Source organism: Lissotriton helveticus, chromosome 8, assembly GCF_964261635.1.
Source record: "Lissotriton helveticus chromosome 8, aLisHel1.1, whole genome shotgun sequence".
In the NCBI taxonomy this organism is placed as follows: domain Eukaryota; kingdom Metazoa; phylum Chordata; class Amphibia; order Caudata; family Salamandridae; genus Lissotriton; species Lissotriton helveticus.
This window is the reverse complement of record NC_136069.1, coordinates 1,013,801,487-1,013,822,168: the sequence shown is the minus strand read 5'-3', so window position 1 is coordinate 1,013,822,168 and position 20,682 is coordinate 1,013,801,487. Positions and strand designations below refer to the sequence as shown.

Sequence of the window (20,682 nt, the reverse complement as noted above, 5' to 3'; positions counted from 1 at the left end):
AAAGGGCTCCCACTTTGCAGAACTGGTTGAATAGTATGGCCTATTGTAGCATAAATAGTGAGAATTATGCTAGCACGCAGTCACGCGCCTCACACCCTAAGGACATTTGGGGTCCATTAAGAGGTTACACGGAGGCGGCACGCCGGACATCTGATTAGCAGTTAAAACAGGGTATAGAACTGACTGGAGGAGTGTGAATTTACACTGTATGACATCATATCTTATGTATGTATGTATTTATACTTATTAAGCGCAACTGTCACCCAAAGGGTATCCTGGCGCTGAGACCATATCATACCATCAGGTGAAACGCATTACATTGCTCTTTGGAACAGGTAGGTCATAAGATCCCTTTTGAAGGAGGTCAGATCTTGTCTACTCCTCAGTGCCAGAGGTAAGGTATTCCATAACGTGGCGGCCGTAAAACTAAAGGCACGGCCACCCATCCTTACCCTGTTGATCCTGGGAATCCTCACCAGGAACGCGGAGGAAGATCTCAGAAGTCTGGCAGCTTGATACCAAGAAAAGAGATTTTGAAGTGGTATCGGTCCTAGTCCGTGCAGAGCCCTGAAAACAAGGCATGAGGCCTTGAAGGCAATCCTCTGCTGGACAGGTAGCCAATGAAGATCAGCCAGTGCTGCAGATGAAGAAGCAGAGCGTGGACGAGATAGAGCCAATTTAGCAGCCATATTTTGAATCCTCTGCAACTTTAGGATCAAGGTCTTAGGGGCTCCCAGAAGTAGTGCGTTACAGTAGTCTAACCTACTGAGAATAGAACTACGCACTACCTCTGCTCTGGCTCCCAGGGGAAGTAACGGCAAGATCTTACGTAGGGCACGAAGCAGACCCATACAAGTCGCCGCAGTCCTATTTACAGAGACGTCAAGCTGCAAGTTAGGCTCAAATAGAACTCCCAAAGTTTAATGTTTGTTATTACATTGTTTCAATTACTACTCGCAAGTATAGCCCCTGGGGTCGCCACATCTAGGATGTAGCATTGATATTTAATTGGTTGGACTTATTGGTGGGTCGTGGAATCTGTACGTCTATATTTGCTTCTTTGACCTGGCTACAGTGCTCCCATTGGAATATTATTCTCATTGGCATGGTTGTTGTTCTTCTTTTCGTTGCCAAGGTAGGAACAGTGTGCACTCACGTTTTTCAGTCAATGTATTGTTGCAAAATGGTAAATAAAGTAATTTTTAAAAAAAGGCTCTTGATAAAAACTGTACCTCACTTGTGTGGGTAGGCCTACTGCCCGCGACAGATCAAAACGTAACGTGGACACACCACATTTTTACAGTCAAAACGGACCCTTTTTTTGCAAAGTGCCTAGCTGTAGATTTTGAACCCTAGCTCTGCCGGCACCTAGCAAACCTATACATTTTTTAAAACTAGACACTCCGGAGAGTCCAGGAAGGTATGGCTTTCCTACTCAGAATCCCCTGCACACCTCAAATTCTACTGAAAAAAAACTATTTTTTCTCAAATTTCTGTTTGGGAAAGTTGTGGGATCAATTCAGTATTTGGAAAATTTACATTGTGGGCGTAAATTTCAAATACCAAATCAATAGGAGATGTATCCATTGTTTTCAACCCGGATTCCGGTCACAAACCATTGAAAAGTTACAGACTCCCTAGTTAGGTTGGTACCTTATCTGCAAAGGGGAACAATGCCCTTTGGGAACCTTTTCTAATTAGGGTACTACATTCAGAGGGAGGAGGCAATGGTCCAGGGGACCACAGCCAACTCTCCCACAAACCTTAATAAAAAGAAAACTTTTTCACCTCTAAGGAAACCGGGCTGCTTTAATAAATATTTTATGAAAAGCAACTACAGGAATGGTGGTCTGCTGAACCTTACAGGCCACCATCTCAGTGATTTTGGCCAATCTGAGTGCCCCATCATTTTAAATAAATATAATTAATATATATTAATAGGAAAGTTTGACTGTTTCATACTCTGATTCCTTATTTTGCGAACGAACCTATTAGATCATACATCGGTATACACAATAAGATTCTAATCGCAAATTGCAACCAGAATTATTGTACATCTTATGGCCCATTGTCACTAAATGTAATAGTGGCTGCATTCATCACACTGTATTACAGAGTGTACCCGGAAATTAAACTGTACTGGGGTTTCTGCTCACATATGCACACACCCATATTTTAAACTCTACCTCTCCCGAACGTGGAAGCATTTCTAGAAAGAACTTGTTAGGAAGGGAATGGAGATAGACTTGAGGGTCGAAGGGATAAGCCCAACTCAGTATGAGACACTACATACTGTTTTGTAAGCATCCTATTTCAGACATTATTTTCTAATGATGAACAATCAATTGTTCCTAAAATTATCACTGTTCAAAAACATGAAAGAACAACTGAGAACACAACTGCCTGATCGCAGCAAACCAACCTTTTTGTAGGGATCTTCGATGGGCAGCCCCTGTTTCAATAAGAAGCATGCCATGGATAGCTTGAATTGTGTCACAGAATGGTATCAGCCTAATCATTTGATAATAATGTTTTCTTCCAATGTGAATGGCAAAAAAAGCATCTAGAACATGTAGATGATGAAAAGCTAAGACAGGTTTTTATTCCTGCTGCTTGCACATCACACTTTAAACGTGTAGGAAGCTTGATTTTATACCGATTTAAAAATGTTTACATTTGAATAAGGACAACTTGTCTGTTACCTGTACCTTTTCTTCTACACCCACTTCACTTCTTGGTGCGCCACTGTGGACATATCCATCTCACAACGCAAAGTTAAAACGAGAGATCTTGTACATCCACTCTATTACCTACTGCTTCAGCGCAAGCTTGTTAGACAGCTCGAATTTTTTTTATTTGTGTTGCTGATTGCACGTGATTCTTTAATCGTGGGAAAGGTGTAGTTTTATAGTGCTTTTTAAATTGTTACATTTTAATATGGGCAGCTGCTGTTTGATTTGGCATCCTTGGTGTGGCTTTCCCCCTAACTTTTTGCCTTCAACCCTCCTGTTTTGCTGACTTTTTTGTTAGCCTTAGGACTCTGCACACTTTACCACTGCTAACCGGTACTAAAGTGCTTTTACTCTCTTCTTTAAACATGGTGAAATTGGCATATATCACATTGGCATGTTAAATTTACTTGTGAGTCCCTGGTAAAGTTGTACTACTTGTACCCAGGGCCTGTAAATTGAATGTGACTAGTGGGCCTGCAGCACTGATTGTGCTGACTGCTTACGTAGCCCTTTAAACATGTCTCAGGCCTGCCATTACAGCCTGTGTGTGCAGTTTTAAAACTGCCATTTTCACCTGGTAAAATAAAAAAAAAAACAGGCTCAAACCTGCCTTTGTAATACATATGTAACCCCTAGGTATAGTCCCTGGACATCCCAGGGTGCAGTTTATTTAAAAAGTACAGCAAGGCCTGCCTCTCCCATAGGATAACATAAGAGTTACCTTATTAAATGTAATAAGCTGTAACTTCCAAATTGAAACAGGTGACCAATTCATGGTTGGGGTCTTTGGAATTGTAATGAAGAATCCTCTCTTATGGTTATGTTGTAATTTAAATGAAAATTTGGAAAATGCTACTTCGATAAAGTTGGCATTTTCCTGCCCTCTAGTCCCTGCAGCCTGTCTCTGAGTCACATGAGTTGGTGTAGCTGATAGTAGGGTGTTATTTATTCCTCCTAGATGGCTACACACCATAGAGGGCTTAGATGTACTTGGATGGGCCATCACTGGCAGGATGGGAGGGAGGAGCTGGGCACAGCCCTGCTTACACTTGAATAGGCTGTGTCCTGCTTACACATAAAGAGTTATATCCACTCAGTAGTTAGTTGTGAGTCAGGCCAGTCCAGGCAGGAAGCCTGTGCACTTCAAAGAGAAACCTCTAGAAGCTTCTTCTCTTCAAAAGAGACACCCAGTATACATATTGGACCTCAGACACCAATTCTTCTGTACACTTTCGGACCTGTGAAGATTCTGCCAGAAAGACGGACTGCTGTGCTGCTGAAAGGCCTGCCACTCAACTGGACTCCTGCCCTTCTGCCTTGCTTAACTGCTGCCTTGCTGGATTGCTGCCCTCCTGACTGGGTCAGAGGGATTAGACCTGCACCTCAACCCAGGACTCCCACAATGACTCTGAGGGCTAGTCTGCTGACCTCTTGTTTAGAGCCCCACGGGCATAATAGCTCCCAACCACCTGACCAGTACTCAGATCCAGCTGCAGCAAGTCCCTGACTCCCAAGTGGTGCCCCACAGGTCCTGAACCCTACTGTTGGTTAATTGGAGTCAAATTGACATTTTATGGGCTTTTCGTGTCCGCAAACGGGTAATTGGAGCCAAAACCTAGTCACTCGCACTGTCTGCTGATGCAAAGTTCCGTCAACCCTACCCTTCGTGCTACAGCATCGACCGCTCATGGGAAGCGCCATTGCGAAGCACCGGCCTGACTTCGCAACGACATCAGGATGTTTGCGTTACAGTGACACCCGTCCGTGACATCAGGCTTGCTTTCCGCACTACATCAACGATCGTCTGCAGCGCTTCCCTGCTGCGCATCCCTCTACACCATGAATGGGATTGTTTGCTCTAGACCGAGAATGTAACTTTTTAACGGGCACGGAGAGGCCCCTGTCCCCGGCCAGCGCACTATCACAGTCATTGTGAACTTGTGATTTTCTCCCAGTCTCGCACAACCAGATAGCTGTGAGTGGTGCTTTGGGCTTTTTGGCCCAATTTTCACTTACATTTTTAATATTTCACATTTCTGGTTCTACTGATTGGATTTTTATCATTTGGTTCTTGATTTATGGATTACATTTTACTTTATTGTTCTAAATTGGTTTGGGATTTTTCTTGTGTTGTTTTTTCACTTTATTACAGATTGAAGTGCTGCATAAATACTTTACACATTGCCTCTAAGCTAAGCCTTACGGCTTTATGCTAAGCTACCAGAGTGTTGAGCATAGGCTACTTCGGGGTTTATTTGTGTCTCACCCCGACAAAGATTTTAGCTGCTGCTTGAAAAGGGTTCTACCCGCTCAACCATTCACCCAATCTCTTACGTCTGCCAGTAGTGGTCACCTGCTATATTTTGGACTTCTCTTCCTGGTATCTATCTGGAATGAGATGTTAATTCAGATTGTTTTTTTCCGCCATCTGGCTCGGATGTGTTCATCGTTTGGTCCTGTTACTGATCTCTTTTTCGAATTCATAAATCAATCATAATACCATCGGCATCGTCTTCGACAGTGATTCCGGTTACCCGCGTCGAAGAAAGGCTTCACTTTTCGATACCAGCGTTCCTCGGGGCCGTCGGGCCCAACTGCGCCATTGGGCCTTTGGCTCATGGAAAGAACACCCTTCAAGAAGTGCCCTTGGTGTGGACACAAATTCCCTCGCACCGATCTTCATGAGGTTTGCAATCTGTGCTTATCTCCAGAGCACGAGAGTCGAGGCTGTAAGGCCTGCGCTTCGTTCTGGTCCAAGAAAACTATCAGGGACCGTCGAGCTCCAAGAGTACTGGCGCAGTACTCTTCATCGACACCAGATCCATCATAGACAAGGCTCCAATCGAAGTAGAAGCCGAAGAACAACAGCAAGAAGACGTTGCTTCCGAAGAAGAGGATTCTGCTTCTGGAGCCAAGGATCAATCTGAAGACGACGATCTTCCAGCTGATCAACAGGTCGTGAGTACAAGCGTCGACACGGTTAACCCCACCATACCGGGACAGGCTTCGGGTCCAGGTGCACAGCGACCAAAACCTTCCGATGCCCCGCCTTCTGGCTCGGCAGCGAAGAATATAAAAAAGCCTCCAGTCGACTCGGGCTCGAGTCAGTCTGTTGGTCCCGAAAAGCAGAAGGTCCTTAAGCCAAAAATAACACCGGCACCAAAGCATCCATCAGTACCGAAAGCGGTCGAGCCGAAAGCAAGTTCGGCACCAAAAGAGGTTCCCAAAGCTATCAAACCAAAAACCATTCCGGTTCCCAAAAAAGTGGACCTGAAGACTGCTCCGGTACCGAAACATACTTCGGCTCCGAGGGTAGATGAGTCCAAACGTACCCCAGGAACAATAATTTCGGATACAAAGAGCACGGAGCCTAACAAAAAACAAGATTACAAGTCTTTGGAACCGGAACCAAAACCTGCTTCAAAGACAATAGACACTGTAAAAACTATGCATTTCGGCCACACACCAGATAAATCTGCGCCGAAAAAGGATTTTCCAGTAGAAGAGCTTTTCAAACCTGACCCTAAGCAAAAGGCTCTTCATATTAATCCAAAGACTTGACATGTCACTACAGTGCCTGAAAAAATGGACTATCCTAAACCACCGCCAGTTCCTCTAAAAAAGTATGCTCAAACTTCTCCCATAAGGATTCCTTCACCAGAAGTAGAAATACCAATACATATTTCTCCTGTACATTCACCATCTAGTGCACATAGTCTTATACCACAAGATGAGGATGATGAGGATAACTACTCACAGGAGGTAGAGAGTGAACATCACATAGACAACATTAATGACCCAGATGATATTCCTGGGCCAATAGGTGACCCATGGGATGATTATAATGCACCAGATGCACCAGATCTGCCACAAGACAATGTATACCCGTCTAGACCATCGCCCCCAGATGGCGCTATTGGATTTACGCAGTTCATTCATAGAGCAGCCACTTTCCATGGAGTAGACTTGCACACAGATCCAGTGGAAGAAGACTTCCTAATGGACACACTACTGTCGTCACATAAGACCACACCACACTTCCAATACTTAGTGGAGTGGTAAAACATGCACCTGAAATATTTAAAGACCCAGTCAGAGCCAGGGTAATTAACCACAGTCTAGAAAAAAAGTACAAGGCGACTCCAGCATACATTAAAGGACAGTTGCCATTGGACTCACTGGTAGTGTCAAATGCGAGAAAAAGAGCTAACTCGCAGACAACAGGGGATGCTCCCCCCCCTGACAAAGAGTCTAAGCTTTTAGATGCTTCAGGGAAATGCACAATCTCACAAGCAGCCAATGTCTGGAGGATTGCTAACACTTAAGCTTTGTTAGCAAGATATGATAGAGCTCATTATGATGAGTTAGAGTCACTCATGCAACACTTGCCAGAACAATATTAAACCAGGGCTTCTGACCTAATACAGGAAGGCAAGATTATAACAAATACCTCCATACGCTGTGCACTAGACACTGCAGACACAGCCTCTAGAGAAATAAATACAGGGGTACTGTTGCGTAGACATGCATGGCTACGCATCTATGGGTTCAAACCAGAAGTACAAGCCACTATTTTAAACCAACCATTTGAGCAGCTACACCTTTTCGGGCCAACAGTCGATAGGGCACTAGAAAAGATTAAGAAAGATACAGATAACGACAAAATCCATGGGAGCTTTACAAACGCAAGCCCATAGACCTTCCTTTCGTCGCTCCTCATATAGGGGCGCCTCTAGGGGTTTCCAAGCTGACAATACCTCCTCTTATTACAATGCGCCCAACCAAACCTCACCTAGTAAGGGATATTATAGAGGAGGGTAAAGAGGAAACAAAAATAAGGGTAGAGGTAGAGGAAACAACACTCGCAATGCCTCTACTCCCAAACAGTGACTTCCCTTCCATCCCCCCAGACCATTCCACTCCTGTTGGGGGGAGGTTACAACAGTTCCTAACTGTCTGGAACTCCATCACAACAGGCAGGTGGGTAAGACAAATAATTCAGTCAGGTTATTGCCTGGAACTCACTTCCACTCCTCCAACAATACCACCAAGGCAGCGTCCCATGTCACAAGAACACCTCATACTACTAAGACAAGAGGTGGCATCTCTACTGCAAAAGAATGAAATGGAACCAGTCCCAAAACAACATGAAAACACAGGAGTTTGTTCTCTATACTTTCTCATACCCAAAAAGGACGGGTCCCTCAGACCTATTTTAGATCTAAGGCCCCTAAACCTGTACATACAATCAGACCACTTTCATATGGTCACACTACAACAGGTTCTACCGTTGCTAAAGAAAGGCGACTTCCTTGCCACATTAGATCTCAAGGACGCCTACTTCCACAGTCCCATCCATCATTCGCACAGAAAGGACCCTTCGGTTCATACTAGAAGGTCAACACTACTAATTCAAGGTGCTCCCTTTCGGAGTAACTACAGCACCTCGAGTGTTCACAAAATGCCTAGCAGTAGTAGCAGCACACTTAAGAAGGGACAAAATTCATATCTTCCCATATCTGGATGACTGGTTAATAAAATCCAAGTCATACAACCAATGTGCACAGCACACGCATCAAACAATATGCCTGCTACACAAACTGGGATTCACAGTAAAACAAAAGAAGTCACATCTCCAACCGTTCCTGTCTCAGCAGTATCTAGGTGCCACAATAGATACCTCCAAGGCAATAGCGTACCCCAACCCAACAAGAATACAAAGTATGCAGGATCTTATCAAAAGATTCCAGCCACAACACTTACTACCAGCTCGAGTGTTCATGCAACTAATAGGAATAATGACATCTTGCATTTTCATAGTACCATACGCAAGACTACAAATGCGCCCCATACAAGAGTGTTTGGCAAGTCAGTGGAATCAGGCTCAACAACAAATTACAGATCTGGTGGTGGTAGACGACCCGTCATTTCGCTCTCTGTAATGGTGGAACACCAAAAACCTTTCCAAGGGCCGGCCTTTTATAGAACCTGTTCCACAAATGATACTAACCACAGACGCATCTCTCACAGGATGGGGAGCGCATTTACAAAGACACACAGTACAGGGTACATGGACAATGCAACAAAAACTACTCCACATAAATCATCTGGAGTTACTAGAGATTTTTCTAGCTCTAAAATCATTTCCGCATTACCTATCAAACAAAGCTGTACTAGTCCGGACGGACAATATGACAGCAATGTATTACATTCAAAAACAAGGAGGAAACACTCCTTACAGCTCTCCCGGCTGGCGCAGAGCATATGGAGGTGGGCCATTCCTCAAAACATTTTTCTGCTAGCAGAACATCTACCAGGAGTTCAAAATCAAGTTGCAGATCTGTTAAGTCGTCAGAGACAACAGATACACGAATGGGAACTTCATCATCAAGTTCTTCAGCCATTTTTTCAAAAGTTGGGTCAACCAGAGATAGATCTGTTTGCTGCACACCGAAACTCCAAATGCCCAAGCTTCGCCGCCAGATACCCACACCCATTATCCAAAGGCAATGCGGTATGGATGAACTCGTCAAACAAATTTGCGTACGCTTTTCCACCTCTCCCATTAATTCTATTAGTGGTACGCAAGCTACAGCAACATTCTCTCACATTGATTCTCATAGCACCAACGTGGGCAAGACAACCCTGGTACACCACACTACTAGAGCTCTCAGTAGTACCACATCACAAATTAAAACTCTCCCCACATCTACTGACATGGAACCATGGAGAGATTATGCATCCAGACCCAATACAGCTCAATCTAGCGATTTGGCTCCTGAGGTCTTAGAATTTGATATCTAAATTTACCACCTGATTGCATGAATGTCATAAAAGAAGCAAGACTCCCTACCACTAGAGCATGTTATGCAGCAAAGTGGAAACGGTTTGTTGTATATTGCACAAATAACAACATCAACCCCTTAGATGTTTCCATACAAAACATCATATGCTACCTGTTACATCTGTAAAGATCTATCTTAGCATACTCCTCAATCAGGTTACATCTTGCTGCCATAGCAGCATATCTTCAAAACAGACAACATTTGTCATTGTTTAGAGTACCTGCAATCAAAGTGTTTATGGAAGGACTCAAATGAATAATTCCTCCCAGAATACCACCCTCTCTGGTATGGAATTTAAATATTGTTCTCACCAGACTTATGGGTCCTCTTTTTGAACCATTACATAAGTGTGAATTACAGTTCCTTACATGGAAAGTTGCTTTTTTAGTAGCTGTTACCTCACTCAGAAGAGTGATTGAGATCCAGGCATTAACAATTCAAGAACCATTTATACAACGTCATCACAATAAAGTAGTTCTCAAGACAAATCCAAAGTTTCTGCCAAAGGTCATTTCACCGTTCCATCTCAACCAATCTATTGAGTTGCCAGTATTTTTTCCGCAAACAGTTGCAGAAAGAGCTCTACATACATTAGATGTAAAAAGAGCACTTCTCTACTACATTGATAGGACAAAGCCTTTTCGTAAAACTAAACAACTGTTTGTGTCCTTTTCTCCTCCACATAAGGGCAATCCTATTTGAAAATCAGGCATTGCAAGATGGATTGTTAAGTGCATTCAAATGTGTTACCAGAAAGCAAAACGCACTCTATCCATTCCCCCTAAAGCTCATTCTACCCGTAAGTTTGGGGCATCTATGGCACTCCTAGGAAATATACCATTAGATGACATCTGCAAAGCAGCTACATGGTCTACTCTGCACACATTTACAAAACACTAAAGTGTAGGTGTGCAGGCAAAACAACAAGCAAGTGTGGGCCAGGCTGTACTCAAAACATTATTTCAAACTACTGCAACAGATGCGGGTGGTCGCTAAGGGAGAAACTGCTGTGCAATCTATGCAATAGTGTGTGGTCTGCAGCCGAGCATATGCTTTGAACGGAAAATGCTACTTTCCAGTATGCATCTGTTCTTGGCATGTAGGGCTGCAGAATCACACACTCCCACCCGCCTCCCCTGCTACCTGTATCTGTTCCAGTATTATCGTATTTAGATACACAACACATGGTCATCTTTATCTGTAATCCTACAACTCCATCATTTGCCTGATGGCGAAAACAATCTGAAGAGGGAGTCGATGCCCATGCGCACTACGATCTAAGGGAGGAGACATCCAACAGACAAAGACTCTTCCAAGACAACAACAAAGTGTAAACATCCGGGCCCACCATCAGATGGTGATCTAATGCAATAGTGTGTGGTTCTGCAGCCATACATGCCAAGAACAGATGCATACTGGTAAGTTGCATTTTCCTTATATTATTTAGTACTTCATCTGAAAATGTTGCAAAAGTTCTACCTTTGCCATCTACAGTGTGCAAGCATATGGCAGTTAGAGCGTTTATCAGATCACTCTTAGATTATGCAAACTCCCTTTATTTAGATCTTGCAAAATGTCTCCTGCTGAAATCCTTTTTTATCCAAAATACAGCAGTGACTGAGTCCAGTAACACCAGGTGTGAGTGGTATAACAAAGGCCCACGCAGTGCGGGCGGTCCAAGCTCCAGTTGGCCTCCTCAGCACAGTACCCTGGCCTGAGAGCTCCTGAATGAGTCTGGAGGGGTGCCCCTTTATGTTAGTCGCAGGGGGGCCCTTCAAGTTACCTTACGCCACTGCCAGGCTTTTGCTTCAAAATCTTAATTGGCTTTCAGTTTTACAGGGTTTTCAGTTTAAGACTTGTTTTGGGATTTATAAAGCCTTGGATAATCATTGTCCTAACTTTATTCACAACAAAGAAGCTTCTCTTAGAACCTTGAGATCTTCATCCTTGAACTATCTACTTGTTGGAGATTAAAGAAACAAAGAGCAGGTGGACGAAGTTTCACACTCTCAGCAGCGAGACTCTGGGGCTCACTTCTTACTGGTTTACGATCTGAGAACTCTACTCAGGAATTACATTTTCTACTTAAAACCTGCCTATTCAGTCAAGCTTTTGTTTTTTATATGATTTATTGGGCTATCGGTAAGCCTTGCTATTCAGTTTTGCTCCTATTAATCATTTGTGAGTCTGTGTACAATAAAAAGAAATTTACATTAGCCTAGCACCTATATAAAAAAGGGCAGATTTGTTTTTCCAACACCCCATGTTTCATAATTGTCTTTTCTCGACACCTGCAGTACCGTTGCTCGTAGAATAATTGAATGCTTGACAAAATATATAGATTTTGTGGACTTTGGTTTGAGAATGTGATTGCCAGTCATGTGCTCTCATAAAGGTAGCAGATAGCACTTTGTGAGAAAAGGAGTGTGACATTTTCCCGGGTCACTAGCATTCTGTCGAAGACATTGTTTTAGAAAAAAGATTACGTTTAATGTGTCTGTTATATCTTTATGTGACTAGCATGACATTTGATTTTCAGTATGCTTGCCTGCCAGCCAGAAAGGCCATCCATGCCAGTCAAGTCTGTCGAACAAACGCAGATTGTCAAAAGGACATTGTACCAAGTCTTTGCATCACACCTTCCATAGAAAACCAAACACGACTGATCAGAGTGAAACACCCACCACAAATCGAGATGCTTTTCATAGGATACCCCGAACACCTTCAGTATGCAGGTACATGGGCTTCATTATTTTCTAGGGTGTGTGTTGGGGGAAATAATGTTAGTGGGTGTTGAAAGACTGAACCAACTTTTTAATGCAGACTTTTCCCATTTTGATTTATTTTAATAGGTCAGGTGTTCCCCAAGACCTTTTGATGTTACCAAAAATATTTAATATAAACAGTAAAGATAAGGTTGCCCTAATATAAGAAGAGCTGAATTAGATTATATATGTCTACTTTTACAAAACCTGCCTTGGACACCCCTTTGGGTTGGGGTCACCCATGTATGCATGTATGGTGGCATGTTTCATCATTGCACCCCTCAAATGATGATACTTCTCGGTGGGCTCAATCAGTGATCTGGGATCTTTTGATATTGTAGTGATGGGTAATTATCAACATTATCTAGGGTGTTTAAAAAAAAGAAATATATAGCTTTATCTTTGTTCACTCTTTTTTTTTTTTTTTTTTACTCTGCGAATTCTTCTCGCACACTGATGCAGAGCCTCATTGCTGTTTGCAGTGTACCAAATCCCATGCACACATTGCTTGCAGCCGCCATCTTTTGACATGGAATTCTAATCCATTCAAAGATGTCTGCCCTGTCAAACACATGCGTGCACTAGCAAGGGAATCCTTCTTTAAATATCTTTATAACATTTTATTGCAAAACCATTCAAAATCCACAGCCTTTGTATGTGGCCAGTTTTTTAAATGTTTTTTGTAATAACGATTTACCAACACATTAAAAAAGCAAGCATTGGCAAAGCCAATAGCATGGCAACCTATGCCAAACCTTTCAACTTTACCAATTCTTCCAAACCAGAGACTCTGGTTCCACTTTAAGCTTTCAAACAGGCTCGTGAATGCAGAGTGAAAACCTGTAAATTACCCATGTACTCAAGGAATCACCATATGGCAAAGTCTTTTGGCTATAAATAGTGACCTTTGACAATAATGCCTTTTTCCATGTAACAGACATTAGCATTATGAACATAGTAGCATTCATCATTCTTTCTTCACCTTTTGTGGCTGGATTCCTAGCCATGTGACGTTCTGAGTGTTGGCCTTCTACTGGTGCTGAAGCAGAGTTAAATATATATTTTAACAATCCCAGTGTATCTCTGTATGGTTTATGATGAGCAGTTTTCTAGTGCCTTCAACTATTAGTGTGGCATCAAAGTGCTTTATTAATCTAGACACCCTGCTCACTTATTTCTGCATTCAGTTCTTGTTATGCATGCAATTACATTATTAAGCATTGTGACACTTTACTCACCGTTTCCTCCATCACTGATTAGCAACAAGCAAAGAGGCTCCTCTGGGCTTGCTGTCCTTCTCAAAGTGCCAAATGCGACTATGATCAGACGCTACAAAATCCTGTATAGAAAGTCTCAATTCCAATGAATGATACTCTGTATTCCCAGATCAATTTCTGCAACGTGGTGCTTATCATCTTCCAAACTCACATAATAGAAGGAACAACAAAGAAGCAAATTCAAAACCACATTTTTCGTTATTTTCTTTCCTATAGCAGAGATATAATAATTTAACGAGAATATGAAAAATAAGAAAATCATAGCCTGGAGATTTTAAAGAATAGTGAAGAGGATGTTAGTTGCTGATGGAGATTGTAGGAGAGTAGGGTCTGCTTCCTATGGTTACCCCCACTTTTTGCTGTGTTTCACTGGTTTTTCAACTTTAGTATGGCTGTGGCCCTGCCAATCAGGACCACAGCCTAGCTGTACTCTCTCTAAATTGATACCATGTACTTTAGGTACATCTCAGATTGGTTACTGGGTCACCCTTGTGAGCCCCTGTATATGGCACCTTAGGTGCCCAGGGCATAGGTACCCCAGAGACCTACCAGGGGCTGAAGCATCTATTGTGCCACCCCTGGGCAGCCTTCAAAAAATTACACCACAGGTCTGCTCTTGCAGCCTGGGTAAGGTGGTGTAAGCACCCCTTACTTAGATATAGTATACCTATATCTACCTTTATATATAGCCACATATTAACCTATAAGTCACTCCTATGGCAGGCCTTGACAATCCTGAAGACAGAGTGCTTGGTTTTGTGTGAGAGGGTGCCCTAGCATGAGCTGAGCCCCTCTGCAGCTTTCTGAACCATCTCCTTATAGCTGTTGTCAAACACTTTGGAATACTACCCCCCCCCCCTCCCGCCAGTTCTGGCGGCGGGGGTAGCATTCCACCCTTCTAGAGGGAGAAGACATGTACACACTGGTATACCCGGTTAAAGTTTAAAAGAGCCTCAGCATCACGAAATGGATGCTGCTGCTACAGACACGAGTCTGCCCTCCTGCTGCTGGAGGAAACTCCAGCAGGGGAGGCCTGGACAATAGGTTTCTTGTCCAGGGAGGTGCTAGCACCTCCCCAGACAGGCTTTAGTGTATTGGGGCCGGGTGGGTTGCATTCAGTGAATGCTTTTCAGACACTGCCTGGGGCACACAAGGTGCTCCATGCATTTCCCAGTTCAAACCTGTTGCTGGGGCGCACAGACAGCCCCAGCTCAGGCGCAAAACTGGACAAAGGGGAAGGAGTAACCACCCCCTCCCCAGGTCCTCCCATAATTGGGACCCTAGAGTTAGTTCAACCCCTAAACTTACTATAAGAATAGGAGCCCAGTCCCTAGGACTTTAGATTACCCTGGACGAAACTCTGCATCATATATCTTGAACCTTCGACATTCCATATCGACTGGAAGACGGAAGAAATCTCCCTTGTGGTCAAGGAGTGACAACTCTGTTCAAACAGGCAACAAAAGCATCTTTGCCAGTCTGCATTGTCGAGGCTCCCGCCAGATCCTGAAGACTCTGCGGCACAGGACACGGACTTCCAGACATCTCTGACGCTGACCTGTGCTCCCAGCAAAGCTGAGACCTGTAGCGGACATGAGAGACGTGGGACCAGAACTCCTGGACATCCTGCATTTTTGCAACTGCACCTACTTCCCGGAGTTTCCCGAAGTTGTGCATTGGGGTATTTGAAGTCCCTGCCCGAGCACCTTTTGCACCGAAGCTCAGAGGCCTACACTCCACGAGTGTCCCGTGGGCCAGCTTTGTGCATTTCCGCTCGAGGCCCCTTCGCAGTTCCTAGTCCGTTGGCTAGTGAGCCCCCAGGAAAGGCCATCTTTGATTCCTTGAGCTTTCCTGGTTGCTCCATATGTGCTCTCACTACTCCCCAAAGGAAGAGTCCCTCAGGCCTTGCTGGCCTGAACCAAAGCCAATCTCGACATCTTGCGTGGGTTGCTGTTGCCAAGGCTTGTTGGGTCCAATCCGGATTCTGACGCTGCAGCACTCGACATCCTTCGTGGGACAGCTCGAATCCAGCTCCTGGTCATTGTCGACGCCTCCTGGACCTCGTTGCTGAAGAGGCAAGCTTCACCTCTCTCACCTGAAATCACCCGACATCGGCTGGCATCTTTTCCTCGCCATCCTGGTCACTGGCTAGTGACCCAGACTCTGTCCCCTCTGCTCTCAGGTTCTTCACATCTCCGATCCACCCTTGGATCCACCCGGACACTTTTCCTCTGGTCGCCTGCAGCATTTCTTCGCAGCTCTCCATTGGAATCGACAACGAAATCCAACACCAAAAGACACCTATGCACCCGGCTTCCCTGGGTGAGGTAACACGAGTACTCCGGTGCTCCCGTGGGCCTTGACTCTTGTGCTTGGTTTTGTGTGAGAAGGTGCCCTAGCATGAGCTGAGCCCCTCTGCAGCTTTCGGAACCATCTCCTTATAGGTGTTCTATGATATAGCCATACCATATACTCTTAAGTGCATTATAATCCTCGCGGTTAATGCTAACTTTGGTTTGGCTTTATCGAAACATGTCGTGTAAGGTGTCCAACACTTTGGAATACCACCCCCCCCCCCCCCCCCCCGCCAATCTTGGCGGCGGGGGTAGCATTCCACCCTTCTAGAGAGAGAAGACATGTAGTTACTGGTAAACCCGGTTAAAGTTAAACAGAGCCCCAGCATCACAAAATGGATGTTGCTGCCACAGACACGAGTCTGCCCTCCTGCTGCTGGACGAAACTCCGGCAGGGGAGACCTAGACAATAGGTTTCCTGTCCAGACAGGCTTTAGTGTATTGGGGCAGGGTGGGTTGCATTCAGTGAATGCTCTTCAGACACTGCCTGGGGCACGAAAGGTGCTCCATGCATTTCCCAGTTCAAACCGGTTGCTGGGGCGCACAGCCCCAGCTCTGGCGCGAAACTGGACAAAGAGGAAGGGGTGTAACCACCCCCTCCCCAGGTCTACCCATAGGAGGGACCTTAGAGTTAGTCCAACCCCTAAACTTACTATAAGTGTAGAACCCCAGTCTCTAGGACTTTAGATTACCCTGGACGAAACTCTGCAACATATATCTTGGACCTTCAACATTCCATATCGACTGGAAGAAAGAAGAAATCTCCCTTGTGGTCAAGTTGTGACTACCCTGTTCAAACAGGCAGCAACTGCCTCTTCGCCGGTCTGCATTTCCGAGGCTCTGGGCGGATCTCGAAGAATCTGTGACTCAGGACACGGATTTCCAGACATCTCTGATGCTGACCTGCACTCCCAGCAAAGCTGAGACCTGTAGCGGACACGAGAGACGTGGGACCGAAACTCCTGGACATCCTGCATTTTTGCAACTGCACCTACTTCCCGAGATATCCCGAAGTTGTGCATTGGGGTATTTGAAGCCCCAGCCCCAAGCACCTTTTGCAGCGAAGCTCAGAGGCCTACACTCCACGAGTGTCCCGTGGGCCCGCTTTGTGTATTTGCCCTCGAGGCCCCTTCTCTGTTCCTAGTCCGTTGGCTTGTGAGCCCCGACGAAGGGCCATCTTTGATTCCTTGAGCTTTCCTGGTTGCTCCAGACCTGCTCTCACTCCTCTCCAAAGGAGGAGTCCCTCAACCTTACTGGTCTGAACCGAAGCCAATCTCTACATCTTGCGTGGGTTGCTGTAGCCAAGGCTTGTTGAGTCCAATCCGGATTCCGACGCTGCAGCACTCGACATCCTTCATGGGACAGCTCGAATCCATCTCCTGGTCGTCGTCAACGCCTCCTGGACCCCGTGGCTGAAGAGTCAAGCTTCACCTCTCTCACCTGAAAACACCCGACATTGGCTGGTATCTGTTCCTCGCCATCCTGGTCACTGGCTAGTGACCCAGACTCTGTCCCCTCTGCTTTCACGTTCTTCACATCTACGATCCACCCTTGGATCCACCCGGACACTTTTCCTCTGGTCGCCTGCAGCATTTCTTCGCAGCTCTCCATTGGAATCGACTACGAAACCCGGCACCAAAAGACACCTATGCACCCGGCTTCCCTAGGTGAGGTAACACGAGTACTTCGGTGCTCCCGTGGTCATGACTCTCGAAGTGTCCTAGTCTAAAAGGGTTCCATTGTAGTTCACCTCTAAGTGCCCTTAATCTTTAAAATTGTAACTTGTTCTTTCTCCATAGAAAGTCAATGGTGATCCGCGGCTGTGTTTAGACACTGCATGCGTTCCCCGTGGGTCTCCTGTGTCCCTACCTTGGGTAGTTCCTGGTCGCCCCAGCGGTTCTACAGGCCCTAGGCCTGCTTTCTATCCCTCACGTGGTTCTTATACCACTATTTTAGTATATGGTTTGTGAGGCCCCTCGGGCAAAACGTATACTGTGCAACTTATCGTATGCTAATTAAGTTCCTTGTATTGTACTTTACCTCTGACCTCATAAAGAGTCCAGAGGGGTTGTGTTTAGATTAAATACATATATATTTGATATATACCTTGTGTGGTGTGCTTTCATTTGATTATTCAAGAGACTGTATCTGGTAAAACAAGTTACTTAACTCGCCTCTAAGCCTTAGCCTGAAGGCTGCTCTCCACAGCTACCACTAGGATAGCTTTCTATAAGGTTGACTTTACAACCTACCATCAATAAGGGTCGTTTGGGCTGGTGCAAGGTGCCCACTAGAATAGTGGACCGCATATGCCAGGCCAACTTCTCACAGAGATCCTGAAAAGGTGTCTTCAACGTCTTTCCGAATGAAAGTAGGTTAGGTGCAAGTCAGACATGATAATATGAGAAATAAAGAAAATGACATCCTGGAGATTTTATAAAATAGTGAAGAGAATGTTAGTTGTCAAAGGAGGTCTTGAACAGGTGGGTCTTTAATGGCTTTCAGAATGACATTAGGTTAGGCGCCAGTTAGACATCTTCAGGGAGGTGATTATTTTTTTCTGTGGTAGACACAAGAAGCCGTAATCTAAGAGGACGGTCAGAGTTCCCTGGTACCTACTCATTGATTCACCTGCAGCATGGCTGGTGATCAGGCACACAGCTGATGTGCAAGTCTGATTTGATATCCTATGACTTGCCACTTTATCAGACCCTCCAGGATATCGCGATTTCGCGATTTGCCGCGAAATCTGCACTTTTTTAAAAATTGCTGCGATTTTTACAAAAGTGCCCGCGAAATCGGCATTTTAGTCGAAATCGCGGATTTTTCGCTATATCCTGGGGGGTCTGCTTTATGTGGCTATCGCCTGTGAATTGGGCTAGCAGCCAAAGACATCCAGTGCTGAGTTTTCCACGCCACGCCCAGCCTTCACTGACACACCTGTCTGCCCACACCATTCATGGAGCATTCGAACAAGGAAGTGTTTGCCTTCGAGAAGCATGCTGGCGCGAGCTGCCTGTGTGTCACCCTGATGGAATGCTTCGCGTGCTTGGAGACGGAGCGCCGTGCAGAGATGTCTGTCCCTCAAGATAAACAGACAGAACCGCTCAGCCGAGAGAGCTGAGGCGCACACGGGACGGGGTATCTGCAGAGGCGCGCTGGACAAGGGATGAAGTCAGAGGGTTGAGCTCACCTATTGCAGACCTTTTCCCCCTGGGAGTGAGCCATGGGAAAAATCCTAGAGGTGAGAAATTTAACACGGGCGTCAAGTGGCCCCATGTCATGGGTGTCAACTTCAACCAGTCTCCGCTTTTAAATCGGCGACGATTTGCAGGCTGACATTTTGCAACGAAACTACAAGTACCAACATGCAGTTCGCTACTGTTTAACAAGTGGCCGTAGGCTTCACACAGAACCAACAACCACTTGGCGGTTTTGACTGCTCTTTCTCTAGTGTTTAGGTCTGTCGAATGGGCATCCGGTGGGATATCAGGTCGTGTTCAAAATACACTGTATTATTTAACGTGCTTACTAATAAAAGGGGCGATCGGTATAGCCATCATTAGTGCAGTAGGTACAGTGACACCAAGCTCTAAGGCTATTGCGAGACACAAACTGACCTGCAATGGTACGCCTCTTCTGGCGCAGGGCTTTGCAACGTGACGCATCTGGGAGATGCGTCACGTTGTAAATACCCTGCACCATGGTGCATCTTTTGCGCCGCCGCTGCTTCACAAAAGTGACGCAACGGCGGCGTAAAAGCAGCGCAAGGGGCTTGTAAATCTGCCCCAAAGTGTCTACATTGTAAAGAAACCAAATATATATAGCTTCATGTTGTTAAATAACTAAAAAAACTAAGATATCTGTGTTTGTTGTAGGAAAAATGGCCACATAAAATGCCGCAAAATTGCCGCTAAATTTCCATATTTGTGCTGCTAAATTTCCATTTTGGTGCCGCTAAATTTGCTAAGTTTTCAGAAGGAGGAATACCATAGCTTTCCTTTCGAAATTAAGAATGTTGGGCCTCTAAATTGTGTGCAGTTGTATTTTCACATTCCAGTTCAGGATAGATCTTTCATGGTAGATTGCAAATTGGTACATTGGTTCCTAATTTATCAATGGAAAACCTCCAACACCACGTAGGATGCTATGGATAATGCAGAGGGTCTGGAAGGATACTCTACTTGCTACATGAACCCAAAGCAGAGAGCTGGACTAACGTGGTCCCTTGGTAAGACATGCAGGAGATTCTACATCGGCTACATAAAGCCAATTTATGAAGCTGGACTAATGTTCTCCCTTGGTAGGACATGCAGGAGATTGTGGATTTCGCAATTTTAATGTTCCTCGCATTGCAGTATAATGGGAAGGTATGTAGATCTGTGTGCAGCATGACAGTCATAGGTGTGAATCCCATTAACCCCTCAGAGGGAGGTGAGTGTGGGTGTGTACATACGTCCTTGCTGAAGGTCACATTTGACAATCTCAGTAAGGTAATTTAGTGGATTGATAACAGTGCTGCATAAATCTGTTTATAAGCTAAGATGACTCCTATCACTTTTATTTGCTCCTATGTTCTTTCGCCTCTCTCTCTTTTTTCCTTGTCTCCAAGTGGGCGTTTATTTTGCAAAAAATAGTAAAGTGTTTTTGCTTGTCTTTTATACCAGTGCCATGTTATTGAATATCAATTAGTTGCTTTGCCTTTAAAA

At 44.9% G+C, this 20,682-nt stretch overlaps 1 protein-coding gene across 1 annotated transcript in view; it reads left to right on the top strand.

The window, feature by feature from the left end:
- The window catches only part of MBTPS2 (membrane bound transcription factor peptidase, site 2), a 387,799-nt gene that overhangs the window by 290,694 nt on the left and 76,423 nt on the right, over positions 1-20,682 (top strand). Inside the window, exon 9 of the mRNA XM_078657847.1 lies at positions 12,117-12,312. Within this exon, the coding sequence (XP_078513973.1) occupies positions 12,117-12,312 (196 nt within the window). The remainder of the gene's footprint in view (positions 1-12,116; positions 12,313-20,682) is intronic.